At 47.1% G+C, this 18255-nt stretch overlaps 1 protein-coding gene across 5 annotated transcripts in view; it reads left to right on the forward strand.

The window, feature by feature from the left end:
- SLC4A7 (solute carrier family 4 member 7) overlaps positions 1 to 18255 on the forward strand; it is a 363361-nt gene that overhangs the window by 80587 nt on the left and 264519 nt on the right. For all 5 annotated transcript variants that reach the window (XM_033930147.1, XM_033930146.1, XM_033930149.1 and 2 more), the window contains exons 3-4: positions 14185 to 14328; positions 17721 to 17859. In XM_033930147.1, the coding sequence (XP_033786038.1) occupies positions 14185 to 14328; positions 17721 to 17859 (283 nt within the window). The remainder of the gene's footprint in view (positions 1 to 14184; positions 14329 to 17720; positions 17860 to 18255) is intronic.

Here is an 18255-nt window from a genome sequence, read left to right on the forward strand (position 1 = left end):
ATATCTTGCTCGTCCTCAGATAAACTAAAACTACCCACCTGTAGCAGGTGGTGGTTGGGGACAGCAGGATGTACACTGTCCTGCCTACCTCCATTTGAAATTACATAGTAACATAGTAACATAGTAGATGACGGCAGATAAAGACCCGAATGGTCCATCCAGTCTGCCCAACCTGATTCAATTTAAATTTTTTTTTTTTTTTCCTTCTTAGCTATTTCTGGGCGAGAATCCAAAGCTCTACCCGGTACTGTGCCTGAGTTCCAACTGCCAAAATCTCCGTCAAGACCCACTCCAGCCCATCTACACCCTCCCAGCCATTGAAGCCCTCCCCAGCCCATCCTCCACCAAACGGCCATACACAGACACAGACCGTGCAAGTCTGCCCAGTTACTGGCCTAGTTCAATATTTAATATTATTTTCTGATTCTAAATCCTCTGTGTTCATCCCACGCTTCTTTGAACTCAGTCACAGTTTTACTCTCCACCACCTCTCTCGGGAGCGCATTCCAGGCATCCACCACCCTCTCCGTAAAGTAGAATTTCCTAACATTGCCCCTGAATCTACCACCCCTCAACCTCAAATTATGTCCTCTGGTTTTACCATTTTCCTTTCTCTGGAAAAGATTTTGTTCTACGTTAATACCCTTTAAGTATTTGAACGTCTGAATCATATCTCCCCTGTCTCTCCTTTCCTCTAGGGTATACATATTCAGGTCTTCCAGTCTCTCCTCATACGTCTTCTGGCGCAAGCCTCCTATCATTTTCGTCGCCCTCCTCTGGACCGCCTCAAGTCTTCTTACGTCTTTCGCCAGATACGGTCTCCAAAACTGAACACAATACTCCAAGTGGGGCCTCACCAATGACCTGTACAGGGGCATCAACACCTTCTTCCTTCTACTGACTACGCCTCTCTTTATACAGCCCAGAATCCTTCTGGCAGCAGCCACTGCCTTATCACACTGTTTTTTCGCCTTTAGATCTTCGGACACTATCACCCCAAGGTCCCTCTCTCCGTCCGTGCATATCAGCTTCTCTCCTCCCAGCATATACGGTTCCTTCCTATTATTAATCCCCAAATGCATTACTCTGCATTTCTTTGCATTGAATTTTAGTTGCCAGGCATTAGACCATTCCTCTAACTTTTGCAGATCCTTTTTCATATTTTCCACTCCCTCTTCGGTGTCTACTCTGTTACAAATCTTGGTATCATCTGCAAAAAGGCACACTTTTCCTTCTAGCCCTTCAGCAATGTCACTTACATACATATTGAACAGGATTGGCCCCAGCACCGAACCCTGAGGGACTCCACTAGTCACCTTTCCTTCCTTCGAGCGACTTCCATTAACCACCACCCTCTGGCGTCTGTCCGATAGCCAGTTTCTGACCCAGTTCACCACTTTGGGTCCTAACTTCAGCCCTTCAAGTTTGTTCAACAGCCTCCTATGAGGAACTGTATCAAAGGCTTTGCTGAAATCCAAGTAAATTACATCTAGCATATGTCCTTGATCCAGCTCTCTGGTCACCCAATCAAAAAATTCAATCAGGTTCGTTTGGCACGATTTACCTTTTGTAAAGCCATGTTGCCTCGGATCCTGTAACCCATTAGATTCAAGGAAATACACTATCCTTTCTTTCAGCAACACTTCCATTATTTTTCCAACAACTGAAGTGAGGCTCACCGGCCTGTAGTTTCCTGCTTCATCCCTGTGACCACTTTTATGAATAGGGACCACATCCGCTCTCCTCCAATCCCCAGGAATCACTCCCGTCTCCAGAGATTTGTTGAACAAGTCTTTAATAGGACTCGCCAGAACCTCTCTGAGTTCCCTTAGTATCCTGGGATGGATCCCGTCTGGTCCCATCGCTTTGTCCACCTTCAGTTTTTCAAGTTGCTCATAAACACCCTCCTCCGTGAACGGCGCAGAATCTACTCCATTTTCTCGTGTAACTTTGCCGGACAATCTCGGTCCTTCTCCAGGATTTTCTTCTGTGAACACAGAACAGAAGTATTTGTTTAGCACATTTGCTTTCTCCTCATCACTCTCCACATATTTGTTCCCAGCATCTTTTAGCCTAGCAATTCCATTTTTTATCTTCCTCCTTTCACTAATATATCTGAAAAAATTTTTATCTCCCTTTTTTACATTTTTAGCCATTTGTTCTTCCGCCTGTGCCTTCGCTAAACGTATCTCTCTCTTGGCTTCTTTCAGTTTCACCCTGTAGTCCTTTCTGCTCTCCTCTTCTTGGGTTTTTTTATATTTCATGAACGCCAACTCTTTCGCCTTTATTTTCTCAGCCACTAGGTTGGAGAACCATATCGGCTTCCTTTTTCTCTTGTTTTTATTGATTTTCTTCACATAAAGGTCCGTAGCCATTTTTATCGCTCCTTTCAGCTTAGACCACTGTCTTTCCACTTCTCTTATGTCCTCCCATCCTAACAGCTCTTTCTTCAGGTACTTTCCCATTGCATTAAAGTCCGTACGTTTGAAATCTAGGACTTTAAGTATCGTGCGGCCGCTCTCCACTTTAGCCGTTATATCAAACCAAACCGTTTGATGATCGCTACTACCCAGGTGAGCACCCACTCGAACATTAGATATACTCTCTCCATTTGTGAGGACCAGATCCAATATCGCTTTTTCCCTTGTGGGTTCCGTCACCATTTGTCTGAGCAGAGCCTCTTGAAAGGCATCCACAATCTCCCTACTTCTTTCCGATTCCGCAGTCGGAACATTCCAGTCCGCATCCGGCAGGTTGAAATCTCCCAACAGCAGAACCTCCTCTTTCCTTCCAAACTTTTGGATATCCACAATCAGATCCTTATCAATTTGCTGCGATTGAGTCGGAGGTCTGTAGACTACACCCACGTAGATAGAAGTTCCATCTTCTCTTTTCAGAGCAATCCATATCGCTTCTTCCTCTCCCCAGGTCCCTTGCATTTCGGTCGCTTGGATATTGATCTTTACATAGAGAGCTACTCCTCCACCTTTATGACCATCTCTGTCCTTCCTAAAAAGATTATATCCCGGTATGTTTGCATCCCATCCATGTGATTCACTGAACCATGTCTCTGTGATAGCAACAATATCTAGATCTGCCTCTAATATTAGGGCTTGCAGATCATGAACTTTGTTGCTTAGACTGCGAGCATTTGTGGTCATCGCTTTCCAGCTATTTTTCAGCGATAATCTCCTTTTTCGTATGGATTTTTGTGTCGTTTCACTTTCCGCTGCAATACTAAGAAATGAGTTGCTGATATTGCTTTTGTTGCAGCCTTTACTACTATCACATCTTTTCTTGTATTCTATTAGCTAATGTACTAGACTGAATTGATCCCATGCAGCAACAGCATACAGGAAGAAACACGTGTGGTAGACTGCTTGTGAAAGCTTCACAAATGCTGGAGAGAGCATACTGTATTGGGCTTCACTGGATGATGTTGCCCATAAGTATTATATCACTCTAGACCTAAGAGGGGAGATTCCTAATTTGTTTCCCTATTCAGAACTTTTAATTGTTAAGATCTCATTACCCAATCACTTACATCTTCTTCTATTCTATTGCCCTCCCAAAACTCTTAACGGAACAATAGACTCATTGCCAACAATCCTTAATTGAAGCCACCCTAACACTGCAGAAGACAAAAGCAAATAGGGCTATAGACCCTGATTGATTTTCAGAGGATGTGTGCATGAGGAGCTAGCTAAATTAACAGTGGACAAAGCAATGGGGGGGGGGGGGGCGGGGGGCTGATGATGTGCATCCGATGGTATTGAAAGAACTTAAGAAAGTTATGGTGGTTCCACTGGCAGACCATTACAATGCTTCTCTAGAGTCAGGAGTGGTACTGGAGGACTAGAGAAAGGTGAATGTGGTCCCTCTCCACAAAAGTGGAAGTAAAGAAGAAGTAGGAAACTACAGGCCCATAAGTCTGACTTCTGTAGAAAGTGAAAGTAAATTAATGGAAGCTCTTATAAAACAGAGAGTATTGAAGTTTCTGGAATCCAATGGATTACAGGACCCGAAGCAACATGAACTTAAGAATTGCCATACTGGGACAGATCGAAGGTCCATCAAGCTCAGTATCCTCTTTCCAGCAGTGGCCAACCCAGGTCCCAAGTACCTAGCTAGATTCCAAGTAGTAAAACAGATGTTATACTGCTTATTCTAGGAATAAGCAGTGAATTTCCCCAAGCCATCTCAATAATGACCTATGGACTTCTCTTTTAGGAAATTGTCCAAACCTTTTTTAAATCCCACAAAGCTAATTCTTTGGCATTGAACTCCAGAGTTTAATTACAGATTGTGTGAAGAAATATTTTCTCCATATTCTACTACTTAGTAGTTTCATTGCATTCCCCCTAGTCCTACTATTTTTTGGAAACAAGTGATTTACTCTTTCCATTCCCCTCATAGATCTGTATCATATCACCTCTGAGCCATCTCTTCTCCAAGCTGAAGAGCCCTAGCCACTTGCCTTTCCTCATAGGGAAGTCGTCCCATTTCATGTATCATTTTTGTCGCTCTTCTCTGTACCTTTTTTAATTCCACTATCTTTTTTTTGTATTACAGCGACCAGATTTCGCGAGCTAAATGCCGAGCTGCCCATTCTATTCCTATGGATGGTGTGGACATTGTTTTTTTTATCAATATAGTTTTATAATTCTCTTTCCAGAGGCTTTAAAGTTGAATCCTCATACTTAATGTTTCACAGGAATTTGAAAACATATTTGTTTAAAAAGTCTTTGATTTTCATTTCTTATAGTTGGTATGTAATTTTAGTGATTGTTACCACTTTGAAAGTAGTTGGGAGTTGCTGAATACAAATATGTTACTTATGCAGATGATATATTTTTACTCTACCCACACATGGAAGCAAGTATAAATGTTCCTGAATATATCAGTCAAGTTATAGATAAAGTTAGCATTTGGGCTAGGAAAAACTTTTAAAAATTGAATACGGCCAAGACAAAACTTACTGATTTTGGAAATTATGAGAGTATCTGTATTAATGAAGTAAAGTTAATATCAGGTGAAGTTTTGAGAATAGATAATGCATTTAGAATTTTAGGTGACATCCTAGATTCTGATTTAGAAATAAGGGCCTCTTTTAAGAAACTGTTTAGTGCAGGCCGCTGCAGTAACTACCCAGAAGCCCATAGGGATTTAAAGGACTTAGGGGCCGTTGCCACGTGACTTTGTAAAACAGGGGGTTAATCACCATATGAGAAATGCTTTCAAAAAATTATTTTTCTATCTTTGACAACTGAGAACTATAAGATCTATTTTGTCACAATCTAGATTTTGAGCACTTTGTCAATAAAAATTATTATCCCAGGACAAGCAGGCATGATATTCTCACATGTGGGTGACGTCATCTACGGAGCCCCGATGCGCACAGCTTTTTCAAGCAAACTTGATTGAAGATTTTAAGTTTGCTCTGCTGCTCCATGCATGCTTGCCTTCCTGCTCCACTAGAGGGCACATCTCCCCCTCGTGGTCTCCAGTTCAAAATTTTCCGCTGAGCCTAGAAGTCGTTTTTTTTCCAGGCTCTGCCCCAACTGCCTTCTAGCACCGCAATTTTTTCTTGCTTTTTCGATTAAGTTGCTGTGCGCAAATTTTTTTCCTGTTCCTGCGTCGTTTTGACCGACCTGGAGGCTTCCGGGCCGTCGTGGCCGCGTGGCTACTCGAGCCGCGGCCAGTTTCTTTTTCTATGTCCCGGCCCCTGACCGGCTTTAAAAAGTGTACCCGGTGCGAGCGGCTTCTCTCCATCACAGACCCGCATCGCCGGTGCATCCTCTGCCTGGGGGCCGCCCATCCAACCGACTCCTACCCCCAGTGCGCTACTTTTCAGAACCAGGCCCTCCGTCGAAGAAAAGCCCGCATGGCGGACCTTTTCACTGCCGACCAACCCACTACCTCGGCCTCGAGGTCAGCCTCGGCCCCGGCCTTGACCTCGGCCCCGAATACCTCGGCACCACCTCGAGACTCGACCCCGAAACCCTCGGGACAGCAAAAAGCTTCGGCTCCGGGTAAGTCTCCTGTTTCTTCTTCAGGTTCCGCACCAGCGAAGAAACCAGCCTCGGGGACACCGGCGACGCATGGTGGAAGCCCCATGCTTTCAGCCCCGGCGAAGCCTTCTAAGCCTTCGGGCCGTGCCTCCACCACACGGGAATACTCTGATACGAGGTCGCCCCCGGTGGAGTGCACCGAGGCATCGGACATGCCCTCGATGCTGTCCGTGCCCGTTTTCCAGGACCTGCTCCGAGCGTTGATCTCGTCGGAGCTGTCCGCTGCGCTGGCCCATCTACAACCGGCCCCGACCTCGACCTCGCGTGCGCCGGACCAGCCTGAGCCTCGCGCCGAGCCCCCTCGGGGCAAAGTGCGCCAGCTTCGCCGCATTCCATCCTCCTCGGATTCCTCGCCGAGGCGCCCGAGATGCTCTCCCTCCACGGACCGCCGCGGGGCAAAGCGTCGCGCTAAAACGACCGAAACCTCAAACTGCCGTACCTCTAAGAAGGCCCAGAGTTCTCCCACACTACGAGGCCGTTCACCGACGCCCCGTACAGGGACGCTGAAGGTGACTGAGTTATCACTCTCCAACCCTCACATCCTCCTAACTCCCCCTCGGACCGGGGCTCCGAGCCGAGGTCCCAAGCTTTCGCCAAGGGAGTCCGGGTTGAGGTCACCGATTCGACATCGATCGGTACCCCGTACCCCGGCATCGTCTCAGAGGGGCTCCTCAAGACGATGTAGGTCCTCGACCCCGGAACACTGCCACAGTGTTTCCCCGGTCTCGGAGCGCGGGTCAGAGCATGAACCTCGATACTCGAGGGAAGCCTCCCCGTCCTTCTCCGCCCGACGGAGGTCTCGTTCACCGTCCCCACACGGGGCCCCGGGAACGTCTCGCCCCTCCTTCACTCGCTTTGTCCAGGACATGGGCCACGCTCTGGACTTAGACCTCCAGTCCGACTCAAGATACTCTAAAGAGTACCTGGCGGAACTAGATTTACCGTCACCGCCCAGAGAGTCCCTTCGCTTACCGCCCAATCCGGTACTCCAACAGGCTTTCTTCAGGAATCTGGAGACCCCCTATATGGTAACAGATGTCCCCTCCAAAATGGAGTCCAAGTACCGTACAGTACCATACCACGGTTTCGAGCAACCACAGCTCTCCCACCAGTCGCTGTTGGTAGAATCTTCCCTGAAAAAGGCTCACCCCTCCCGGGTCTCAGCGGCGGTCCCCCCAGGTCGAGAGGGTCAGACCCTTGACAAGTTCGGCAGAAGACTGTACCAGAACTCTATGATGGCCGCTAGGGTACAAAGTTACACTTTCACCTTCATGTCCTACTTGAAACATCTCATTGGACTGTTGGGAGCCTTTGCGACCGACCTGCCGGCCTCACGCCAAGGAGCCTTTAACCTGCTCCTGGAGGTTTTCTCCAACCTACGCCTCCATTTATTTCACGCGGCCTATGATGGCTCCGAACTTTCCTCCAGAGTGGCAGCCTTTGCTATCGCCATGTGCCGCCTAGCCTGGTTACGCCTTGTCGACATGGACCCCAACTTACAGGACCGGTTGGCTAACCTCCCCTATGTGGGCAAAGAACTTTTTGATGACACTATCGAGGCAGCTACGAAACGCCTTTCAGAGCACGAACGCTCATTTGCCTCCCTCGTTCGGCAAAAGCCTAAACCGCCAGCGTCCAGGCCGTTCAGGGCCCCTCCATGCCGCTATCCTCAAAAATCTACCCCCGCCTTCTCACGGCCTCCACCCCGACGCCCGCAAGCTCACCATCGGGCTCCCCCCAAGTCCCAGCCACCTGCGACCGCCAAACCATTCCCGTCCTTTTGACGGGACAAGCGGATGGGGGTTGGCCCCCTTCGCCACAGACCCAGGCCTCCTTCCCATCGGGGGACGCCTCAGGGTCTTCTACCCGCACTGGGAACAAGTCACTTCGGACGCATGGGTCCTTGGCGTGATCTCATCAGGATACTCTCTCAATTTTCGGGAAAACCCTCCAAACAATCCTCCAAGGGTGTGCCCTCCCAACCGAACTCAGTTACCCCTCCTTCTCTCAGAAGCTCGAGAACTGCTTCGCCTACGGGTAGTGGAGGTGGTTCCCCCCCGACCAACGGGGAAAGGGTTCTACTCCCGTTACTTCCTGGTACCGAAGAAGACGGGAGACCTGCGCCCAATTCTAGACTTGAGGCGACTCAACAAATTTCTGGTGAGGGAAAAGTTCCAGATGCTTTCTCTACCGATTCTCTACCCTCTCATCGACGAGGGCGATTGGCTCTGCTCCCTTGATCTGAAGGAAGCCTACACACATGTTCCAGTGCACCCCGCTCACCGCAAGTATCTGCGCTTTCAGGTGGGGGACCTGCACCTACAATACCGAGTCCTCCCATTTGGCCTGGCGTCGTCACCCCGAGTCTTCACGAAGTGCCTCGTGGTGGTCGCAGCTGCCTTACGCTCACAGGGCCTCCAGGTATTCCCCTACCTGGACGACTGGCTGATCAAAGCCCCGTCCAGGGAGGGGGTTATCTCAGCGACCCGACAGACTATTATCTACCTTCAAGGTCTGGGGTTCGAGGTAAACTTCCTAAAATCCCAGCTGCGCCCCTCTCAGTCCTTACAGTTCATCGGGGCCGTGCTGGATACGGTTCGACTCCGCTCCTTCCTTCCCCCTCCACGTCAAGAGGCGTTAGTAAATCTGAGTCGAAGGATTTCGCTGCTGACCTCGGTATCACTCGGCAGATGATGACTCTTCTGGGCCACATGGCCTCTACCGTCCACGTCATACCCTTCGTTCGCCTCCACCTGAGGATTCCTCAATGGACCCTGGCCTCCCAATGGCGTCAGGACCGGGACCCAACCGATCGTCCCGTGACAGTGACTCCTTCATTGCAACGATCGCTCCTCTGGTGGGCCGACTCTTCAAATCTGTCCAAAGGTTTACTTTTTCTCGCCCCTCCACACAGCAAGGTACTCACCACGGATTCATCGGAGTACGCTTGGGGAGCTCACCTGGATGGCCTACGCACTCAGGGGATGTGGTCAACAGAGGACTGCCGCTGCCACATCAACGTGCTGGAGCTTCGGGCCATCTATCTCGCCGCTGTAGCCTTTCAACATCTGCTCCACGACCGGGTGGTTCTCGTCCGAACCGACAACCAGGTAGCAATGTACTACGTAAACAAGCAAGGTGGGACGGGGTCTCGGGCCCTCTGTCAGGAAGTTCTGCGCCTCTGGAAGTGGGCAATCTCCAACAACATCTTCCTTCGAGCGGTGTACATACAAGGAGAATGGAACTGTCTGGCAGACAGACTCAGCCGCCTCCTCCAGCCACACGAGTGGTCGCTGCACGCTCAAACCTTACGACAGGTGTTCGAGAAGTGGGGGACTCCTCAGATAGATCTGTTCGCCTCCCCCCTCAACCACAAACTCCCTCAATTCTGCTCCCGGATGTACTCCCCGGACCGCCTCGAGGCTGACGCCTTCCTCCTAGATTGGGAAGGAAGGTTTCTGTACGCGTTTCCGCCTTTTCCTCTGATTCTGCGGACGCTGGTCCATCTCAAACCAGTGCGAGCCACTATGATCTTGATTGCTCCTTGGTGGCCACGCCAGCCTTGGTTTTCCCTTCTACTTCAACTCAGTACCAGAGATCCACTGCCTCTGCCTTTGTTTCACTCTCTGCTATCGCAAAGCCAGGGTTCGCTGTTGCATCCAAATCTTCAGTCTCTTCATCTGAATGCTTGGTTTCTCTCCCCCTGACTTCTCTCCCTGTGTCGCAATCAGTCAAGGATATACTGGAAGCCTCGAGGAAGGCCTCTACTAGAGCCTGCTATTCCCAAAAGTGGACCAGATTCTCGTCCTGGTGCTCCTCGCACGACCAGGACCCGGTGTCGGTCCCGGTCCCCCTGGTCCTGGAGTATTTGCTCCATCTTTCTCACTCCGGCCTGAAGACCAACTCCATTCGGGTACATCTTAGTGCGATTGCTGCCTTCCATCAACCCCTGGAAGGAAAAGCCCTTTCACTCCATCCCTTAGTTTCTCGTTTCATGAAAGGTCTTTTGAATGTCCACCCTCCTCTCAAACCTCCCCCGGTGGTTTGGGGCCTTAATGTGGTGCTGGCTCAACTCATGAAACCCCCATTCGAGCCGTTAGACAAATGCCATCTGAAATTCCTCACTTGGAAGGTGATCTTCCAGCTCGCACTCACTTCCGCTCGGCGGGTTAGCGAGCTACAGGCTCTGGTGGCGGACCCACCTTTCACTGTATTCCATCATGACAAGGTGGTCCTCCGCACTAACCCCAAGTTCTTACCTAAAGTGGTGTCTGATTTCCATCTCAACCAGTCCATCGTCTTGCCAGTATTTTTCCCCAAGCCCCACTCACCCAGGAGAGACGGCGCTACACACGCTTGACTGTAAGAGAGCATTGGCCTTTTACCTCCAACGCACTCAGTCTCATCGGACAGTCCCACAATTGTTTTTGTCCTTCGACCCTAATCGGCTGGGTCGTCCAGTTTCCAAGCGCACCTTGTACAACTGGTTGGCTGCTTGTATTTCTTTTTGCTACGCTCAGGCTGGTCTTGCGCTGCATGGTCGAGTAACGGGACATAAAGTCCGAGCGATGGCAGCCTCCGTAGCTTTCCTCCGGTCCACACCCATTGAGGAAATCTGCAAGGCTGCCACGTGGTCTTCGGTTCATACTTTCACCTCCCACTACTGCCTGGATACATTGTCCAGGAGCGATGGCCGTTTCGGCCAATCGGTATTGCGTAATCTATTTGCTTAAATTGCCAACTTCCCTCCATCCCTTTTTCAGTTAGCTTGGAGGTCACCCACATGTGAGAATATCATGCCTGCTTGTCCTGGGATAAAGCACAGTTATTTACCGTAACAGGTGTTATCCAGGGACAGCAGGCATATATTCTCACAACCCGCCCGCCTCCCCGAGGTTGGCTTCTTTGCTGGTTAAGTGAACTGGAGACCACGAGGGGGAGATGCGCCCTCTAGTGGAGCAGGAAGGCACGCATGCGTGGAGCAGCAGAGCAAACTTAAAATCTTCAATCAAGTTTGCTTGAAAAAGCTGTCCTCATCGGGGCTCCATAGATGACGTCACCCACATGTGAGAATATATGCCTGCTGTCCCTGGATAACACCTGTTACGGTAAGTAACTGTGCTGTACCATATTTGGACTACTGTAATTCTGTTTACTATGGAGCATCTGAAAAGGTTAGTTGTTTCAAAAAACAGCTGCTAGACTAATCTTGTAAGCTAGAAAACTTGAAAGAGTTTCACTGCTCTTGCATAAATTGCACTGGTTTCCAATTAGATACAAGATTAAGTTTAAGGTATTTTGTCTGGTATATAAGGCTTTACATAGTAATGCTCCAAATTAATTTAACATCTCTTTTATATGTTCCAGGCAGGTTTTTTCCAGACAAATCTGAACAATTTCTTTGACTGGGTGACCAGAGAATTGGATAAGAGAGAGTGTGCTAGATATGATGTATTTAGATTTTAGGAAAGCCTTTGATGGTGTTCCACACAGGCGTCTAGTAGTGTGCCCTCAGAATGGGTCTCAAAGTGATGGACTGGGTGAGGAACTGGTTGAGTGGAAGACAATGGAGATTGCTCTGAGGAAAGGGATGTTACCAGTGGTGTGCCTCAAAGTTTGGCTCGTGGGACTGTTCTTTTTAACATTTTTGTAATCCATATTGCTGAAGGTTTGTCCGGTAAGATTTGCCTCTTTACGGATGATACTAGAATCTGCAATAGAGTTGATACTCTTAATGATGTGAAAAGACCTAGTGAAGCTGGAGGAATGTTCTGTAATTTGGCAGATAAGATTTAAGAGGTGATAGACTCAGGAGTAATCTAAGGAAATAATATTTTTTTACAAATAGGGTGGTAGATGCTTGGAATAGTCTCTCAATAGAGGTGTGGAGACTGAATTCTGTGGAGTCTGAATTCAAGAAAGCATGGCATTTCTTAGTGGATGCTGTGGATGGACAGACTGGATTGGCCATTTGGCCTTTATCTGCCGTCATGTTTCTATGTTACTTATACCTGGGGATTTTAATGTTCATATTGATAACCCTTCTAACTAAGACCTCAGATTTTCTACTACTTCCATCACAATCAGGGTGCAGGAAAAATCACAGCACTGAGATGGTTGTCGCAGCATTAGTAACATAGAGCAAGCAACTACTAAGCAAGGGTCACAGTTCAATCATAGTTTCAACCTAAGCAGTTTGACCCAGTAGACTTTGATCAAAGGTCTGAGATCTTCAGTAATTTTGGATTTAGTAGTCCAGTCCTCCTGGTTCCAAGGTTTCCTAACCATAAGGCATAGGATGTTGCTAACATACTCAAAAGCAAATACCAGGTCCACAGGGGTACCTATTGTGCCCTAGAGTATGCTTCATCTCATTGAGCTCCTGTATGACCCAGAGCCTTGTGCTTCTGAGCTATATTCTGTGCCAGTGCAGATAGTGCCCCATTGGCGGTATGATGGGCAGGTGGCAGGGGCTGGTAGAGGCCATGGATTTTCTCGCTCTATCACCTTTTGATCATTGTAGTATTCTTTGTGGGGTAGCACAGCAGGATTGGCAGGGGTAGTTGAATGGGATACTAAGGTGGAGGGAGCTGTGAAGGATGGTTGAGGGAGGAAGTGCTAGGGCTATCAGCTGCCCTTATCTCTTTCTTCATCTTCCCCTTCTTTTCCTCCATCTCCTTTTCTTCTGGGACTGGGGCCAGGTCCGCATCTTTACCTCCTGGGGTCTGGTAGTTTGTTGGTAGGGTTAGTTGGCAGCATAATGGTGTGTGTTCAACCAGCAATGCCCATATGACTTCAGCTGCTATGCACTTAGATGTGGGTTCTCAATGCAGCAGTTCATTGGTCAGTGTGCCTAGTAATACCAAGGCTAGGGCTAGATCAGCTGAGGCGATGTTACTTGTATGGATTCTCACATTGTCACAATATTTACTGTATTTATAGCCTTGAATCACAAGGCAAGAATGAGTATTTGTTCAGTTTTTTAAGTTATGCTGACCACCTGGAATAGTGGTTCTCAACCCTGTCCTGGAGGTCCACCAACCATTCAGGTTTTCAGGATAGCCCTAATGAATATGCATGAAGCAGAGTTGCATGCTTGTCACCTCCATTATTTGCAAATCTCTCTCATGCATATTCATTAGGGCTATCCTGAAAACCCGACTGATGGTCCTCCAGGACAGGGTTGGGAACCACTGATCTTGAATATTGATCATCAGACACATATTTGTTGGATGTCCCTTTTTTCCATTGAGTTCATCTTAAAGAAGCTAAGAAAGAGGACCAACGCTTTGGAACATTCTTTCCAAGAAAGCTTAGAATTATAATTTGTATTATTACATTTTGAATGAGATTGAGGTTGCATCTTTATAAACAGGCCTTTTCTACAATATTGACTGAATTTAGTTAACTGATCTTATGCAGTGATAGATATAATTAATGCTTTAACAACAAATGTTTACGGTAATTTTGATGTTTGTTGTAGGTTTTTTGCTTGCTTTTATATTAGATATATCACTTTGTGTTTTTAAGCATTATGTATGAGTTTTGTGAACCAACTACAATGGTAGTTCAGAGTATAAGCTTTAAAATAAATAAAAATAAATTGCCTGCTTGCTTAATCATCTGGGCACTGACCCCCAGAGCAACTCCATTCTCTTACAGATACCTAATTCTTCTCTTCAGTTCCTTAATCTGTGTGGGGAAAAGGGGAGACAGATTGAGGCCTGGTTGCACTAAAAATGGTTGCTAGATAGCCATTGTCCAATTTTAAAATGGTGATTGATGCACGACCGCCTTTGCATGCAAATCCCACCCCACCAATTGCTGAAAAAGTGACTTTCACACATGCGCAGAACCGGCAGGGGAAACCCTGAAGCCGCCTCCTGCTGCCCAGCTGTTCGGAGCAGGAAGACTTTTAAAAAAAAAAAAAAATGGGCACAGATGCGTGTTACACACTCATAATACCCAGGGGGAGGGGCCTTAGGCACCTAAGCCAATCAGGGCTTTAGGCCCAAAGGGGAAGACCCGCCATCTCCTACTGGAATACTTTGTCGATTTTGCAACTAATATAATAGTCATTTTTGAATAAACTTTAATATATATTATTTGAAAGGTCATCGAGCTGTGTACATAGGAGTGCATGTACCACTTGGTAGACAGAGTCGTCGACGCCATCGACATCGAGGTCACAGGCATCATAGAAGGAGGCGAGAAAAGGAGAGTGACAGAGAAGATGGACGTGAATCTCCAACATATGGTAAGCAGATATTTGGCACTGGTAGCTTTTAATATACTGTGATGCTTTTAAGGTGGTGGTGTCCACCATACATCCTGGTCTACCTGCTGCTGCTGTGCAGCTTTCTAGCTATACTGCCAAAGAAATTGAGGCTCAAACTTAAGCATGAATTACTAGCTCTGGAATTGTTGATAGAGCCATGTAGTGTAGGAGGTTGAGCATGTGTCGGGCAGAAACCAAATTCCTGTATATGTTCTTATAAGACTTGGAATTCAGAGCATTAATTCAAGGACCTTAGAAGTTAGGATTCTGCAGTTTGACATATCAGCTGTTCTGTCCTATTGTGAAGAAAGGGCAGGGGATTGGAAGTTGATAGCTTGGCATCCTATATGGCTGGGGGAATAGTACTGGCTGGCAGGCAGATTGGCTAGAAGGGCTAGGGTTAATTTGGCAGGCAAGCTGGTGATGTGCTAGCTGCCAGAGGTAGGGAGTTATATAATAAGCTGGAGGGGGGCGAGATAAGGGTATAGCTGAGTGAGTGTGCGAGAACATAATGAATGCAGATGGGGAATAAAAATGTAAGAGGGAATAAGTTCAAGTCCCTTTTGTAACCTCAGATCAGTTGATTCTCAAACTAGTCCAAACAGGTTATACACTTAATTAGAAAGGTTATCCCCAAATTGCCCACCAAGAACATGAAAACTAAGTGCTCTACTTAAGGAATTGCTTACAAAGGAATTTTTTCCATTTGCAGTCAAATGCAAACTCATTCCACCAAGGAAAAAGGGAAGGAATACTATTCAAAGTACATCCTTGATCACTAAAAAAGGGGATTTTGCCACATCCTAGATCTAAGGGCCTCTGATCAGATATTTGACAAAACAAGTTCTAGATGGTTTCCCTGTCATCTTAATCCCAATGATTCAGAAAGGAGTTGCCTGTACTCTCTGATCTTACAGGATGCCCATTCTTACACACAGATACTTTCAAGTCACAGAAACTATTTGAGCTTTCAAGTAGAGAAACAACATACTGCCTTGTTGGCATCTAGGGTATTCACAAAGTGCCTAGCAATAGTTACTAAAATAAAATAATTGGAAAAGAACCCCTTAGACTCCCAACAAGAATGACACCTGCAGTTTAAATTTAAACCATCTAAGTAAAGGGATTTCAGTACGGGCTCAATTAACCCTCTGAATCATAAGAAACTCCAGGCAGGTGTTCATAGGTAAAAATGATGATTTTGCCTGTGGTTTGTTATCAAAATGGATATACAGTGGTACCTCGGTTTACGAGTGCACGAGTTTGCGAGTGTTTTGCAAGACGAGCAAAACATTGGCAAACTTGGTGCCTCGTAAACCGAGCTTGCCTCGCTGTACGAGCGCCCCCCCCGGCGATCCGGCATCCCCCCAGCGATCTGGCATCCCCCCCGCTCGCATTGCCCCCCTCCACCGCGATCCTACTCCCCCCCCTCCCCCCGAGCAGTCAATGACACCCTTTACCCGACTTGGCACCAGTGCCGGTGCCCAAAGATCCTCCCTCTTCTGGCGCGGCCTGGGCTGGGTGGTGCGTTGGAGATCCTCCTTTTTCTGGGCTGGACTGGCTTTGAGCATTTGCGCATGCTCAAAGCCTTCTGGTCTCGCTCTCAATCTCGGAGAGAGCGACCAGAAGGCTTTGAGCATGCGCAAATGCTCAAAGCCAGTCCAGTCCAGCCCAGCCCTGCCCAGAAGAAGGAGGATCTCCGACGCACCGCCCAGCCGCGCCAGTAGAGGGAGGATCTTAGGGCACCGGCACTGGTGCCAAGTTGGGTAAAGGGTGTCATTGACTGTTCGGGAGGGGGAAAGTAGGATTGCGGTGGAGGGGGGGCAACGCGAGCGGGGGGGATGCTGGTTCGCAGGGGGGGAAGCTGGATCGCGGGGAGGGGTTTGGAACAGCGTCGGATTCCTCAAGGTGGGGGGGAGAATGGAGCAGCGCCGGTAGCCTCGTGGAGGGGGGGGGGGAGGTGGAACCAATCAAAGCAGTTTCCCTTACTTCCTATGGGGAAACTTGCTTTGATATACGAGCAATTTGGTTTACGAGCATGCTTCTGGAACGAATTATGCTCGTAAACCAAGGTTCCACTGTATTACAATTTATTTTCAGGGGTCCTACTATAAGAAACTAAATAGTATTCTTACTAAATTTATTTGGCTGGGTAAAAATGCAAGAATTGCTTTAGTATCTTTACAAAAACAGATTGCGGAGGGTGGAGTGAATTTTCACAACTTTTATAGGTACCATCAGGCCTATATAATGTGCCAGGGAATGTATTGGATCCTCCTCGAGCTCATGGAGCATCTTCCAGATTGGCTATATCTAGAATTGAAAATTATGTCTCCTATGATATCTCATGTATTAAGTATCAGACTACCTAGATATGCTAAGGATAACATTATAATACAGTGGTACCTTGGCTTACGAGCATATTTCGTTCCAGAAGCATGCTCGTAAGCCAAAGCACTCATATATCAAAGCAGAGTTCCCCATAGGCCATAATGCAAACTCAGAAGATTCGTTCCACAACCAAAGTTTGCAATGGTGGCCCAGGGGTGGGTACCTACCTGTGGGTGCTGCAGCGCTTTCAGCGTGGTGGCTTCCTTCCCTCGGGGACCTGTGCAGCTGCCCTCCCTCTTCGCCCGATGCCTCTGCCGTCCACCAGCGCCTCCCGGCTTCTTATTCAAGCCGGCCACTATCCTGCAGTAGCATACTCAGGACCTCTCAACTCCCGAGTCAAGCCGGCACCGTCCCAACAAATTAATCTTATTCTTGATTCAGCAATTCCCTTAACCTATGAAGCCATAATTTGTGGTACGCTTTTACACGTCTAGCCTTCTTTGGATAAGTATAAAAGTCATCTTTTTTTTGATAATGACAGGAATAGCTATTCAATTGATTACACATAATTGGAAGAGCTATGACAAACTGAATTACACGTTTTGGTGGACAAATGTTTGTACCATGTATAAATATGAGAGAATGAATGCGGAGTGTTTGGAGTTTAGTAGTACATTTAATAGAGTGTGGAGCCCATTGACTGTATTTGTTACATCGTAATAATTGTAATGTATTTACTTATTTATATTTTTTGTGGTTGGATTTCCTTATACATCCAGGGGAGGGAAAGGTATTTTGATTATTAAAATTACTTAATTATAATATTATAATTACATTATTTTTCTGGTATTTAAATTTGGGAGGAGGGGGGAGAAAATGATTGTTTTATGTATAAATTGTGTGTTTAATAATGCATTTTGTGAAATATTTATGTTCAGGTAATTGTATTGCATTGTCAAAGTTTAAAAATCAATAAAGATGTATTAAAAAAAAAATAAAAAATATATATATATATCTTTATGCTTTTGACTTCTATCAAGATACTCCTTCACAGCGAGTGCAGTTCATCCTAGGCACGGAGGATGATGATGAAGAGCACATTCCTCATGACCTCTTCACCGAGATGGATGAGCTTTGTGTTCGGAATGGTGGTGAATATGAATGGAAAGAAACTGCACGGTATATCCTTTGTTTCAAGATTAGATTAAAACAGTAATTGGTGATTAACTAGCAGCTAGTTAGTTAATTCTGCTAACTAGTAGGATGAAGTGTAATCCTTTTTCCCCCCACCTTTTAGAGTCTGTTTCAAGAAGAGTAGAGCATTGTAACGCGGTAGCTAGAGTGATATATATATACTAGTTTTTTAGCCCGTTACATTAATGAGTGCTAGAATAGATGTGTAGACATAGGCATTAGAGAATGACACGGGGAAAAAATCTGTCCCCGTCACTGCACCGTCCCCAGCCCACCATCCTCTGCACCGCCCCGTCACCGCCGTTCCTTTCACCGCCCCGTCACCGCCACCCCTTTCACCGCCCCGTCACCGTCCCCGTCTAGCACCCATTTTCTTCCCTC

This window comes from Geotrypetes seraphini, chromosome 2 (assembly GCF_902459505.1).
Source record: "Geotrypetes seraphini chromosome 2, aGeoSer1.1, whole genome shotgun sequence".
Taxonomy (NCBI): domain Eukaryota; kingdom Metazoa; phylum Chordata; class Amphibia; order Gymnophiona; family Dermophiidae; genus Geotrypetes; species Geotrypetes seraphini.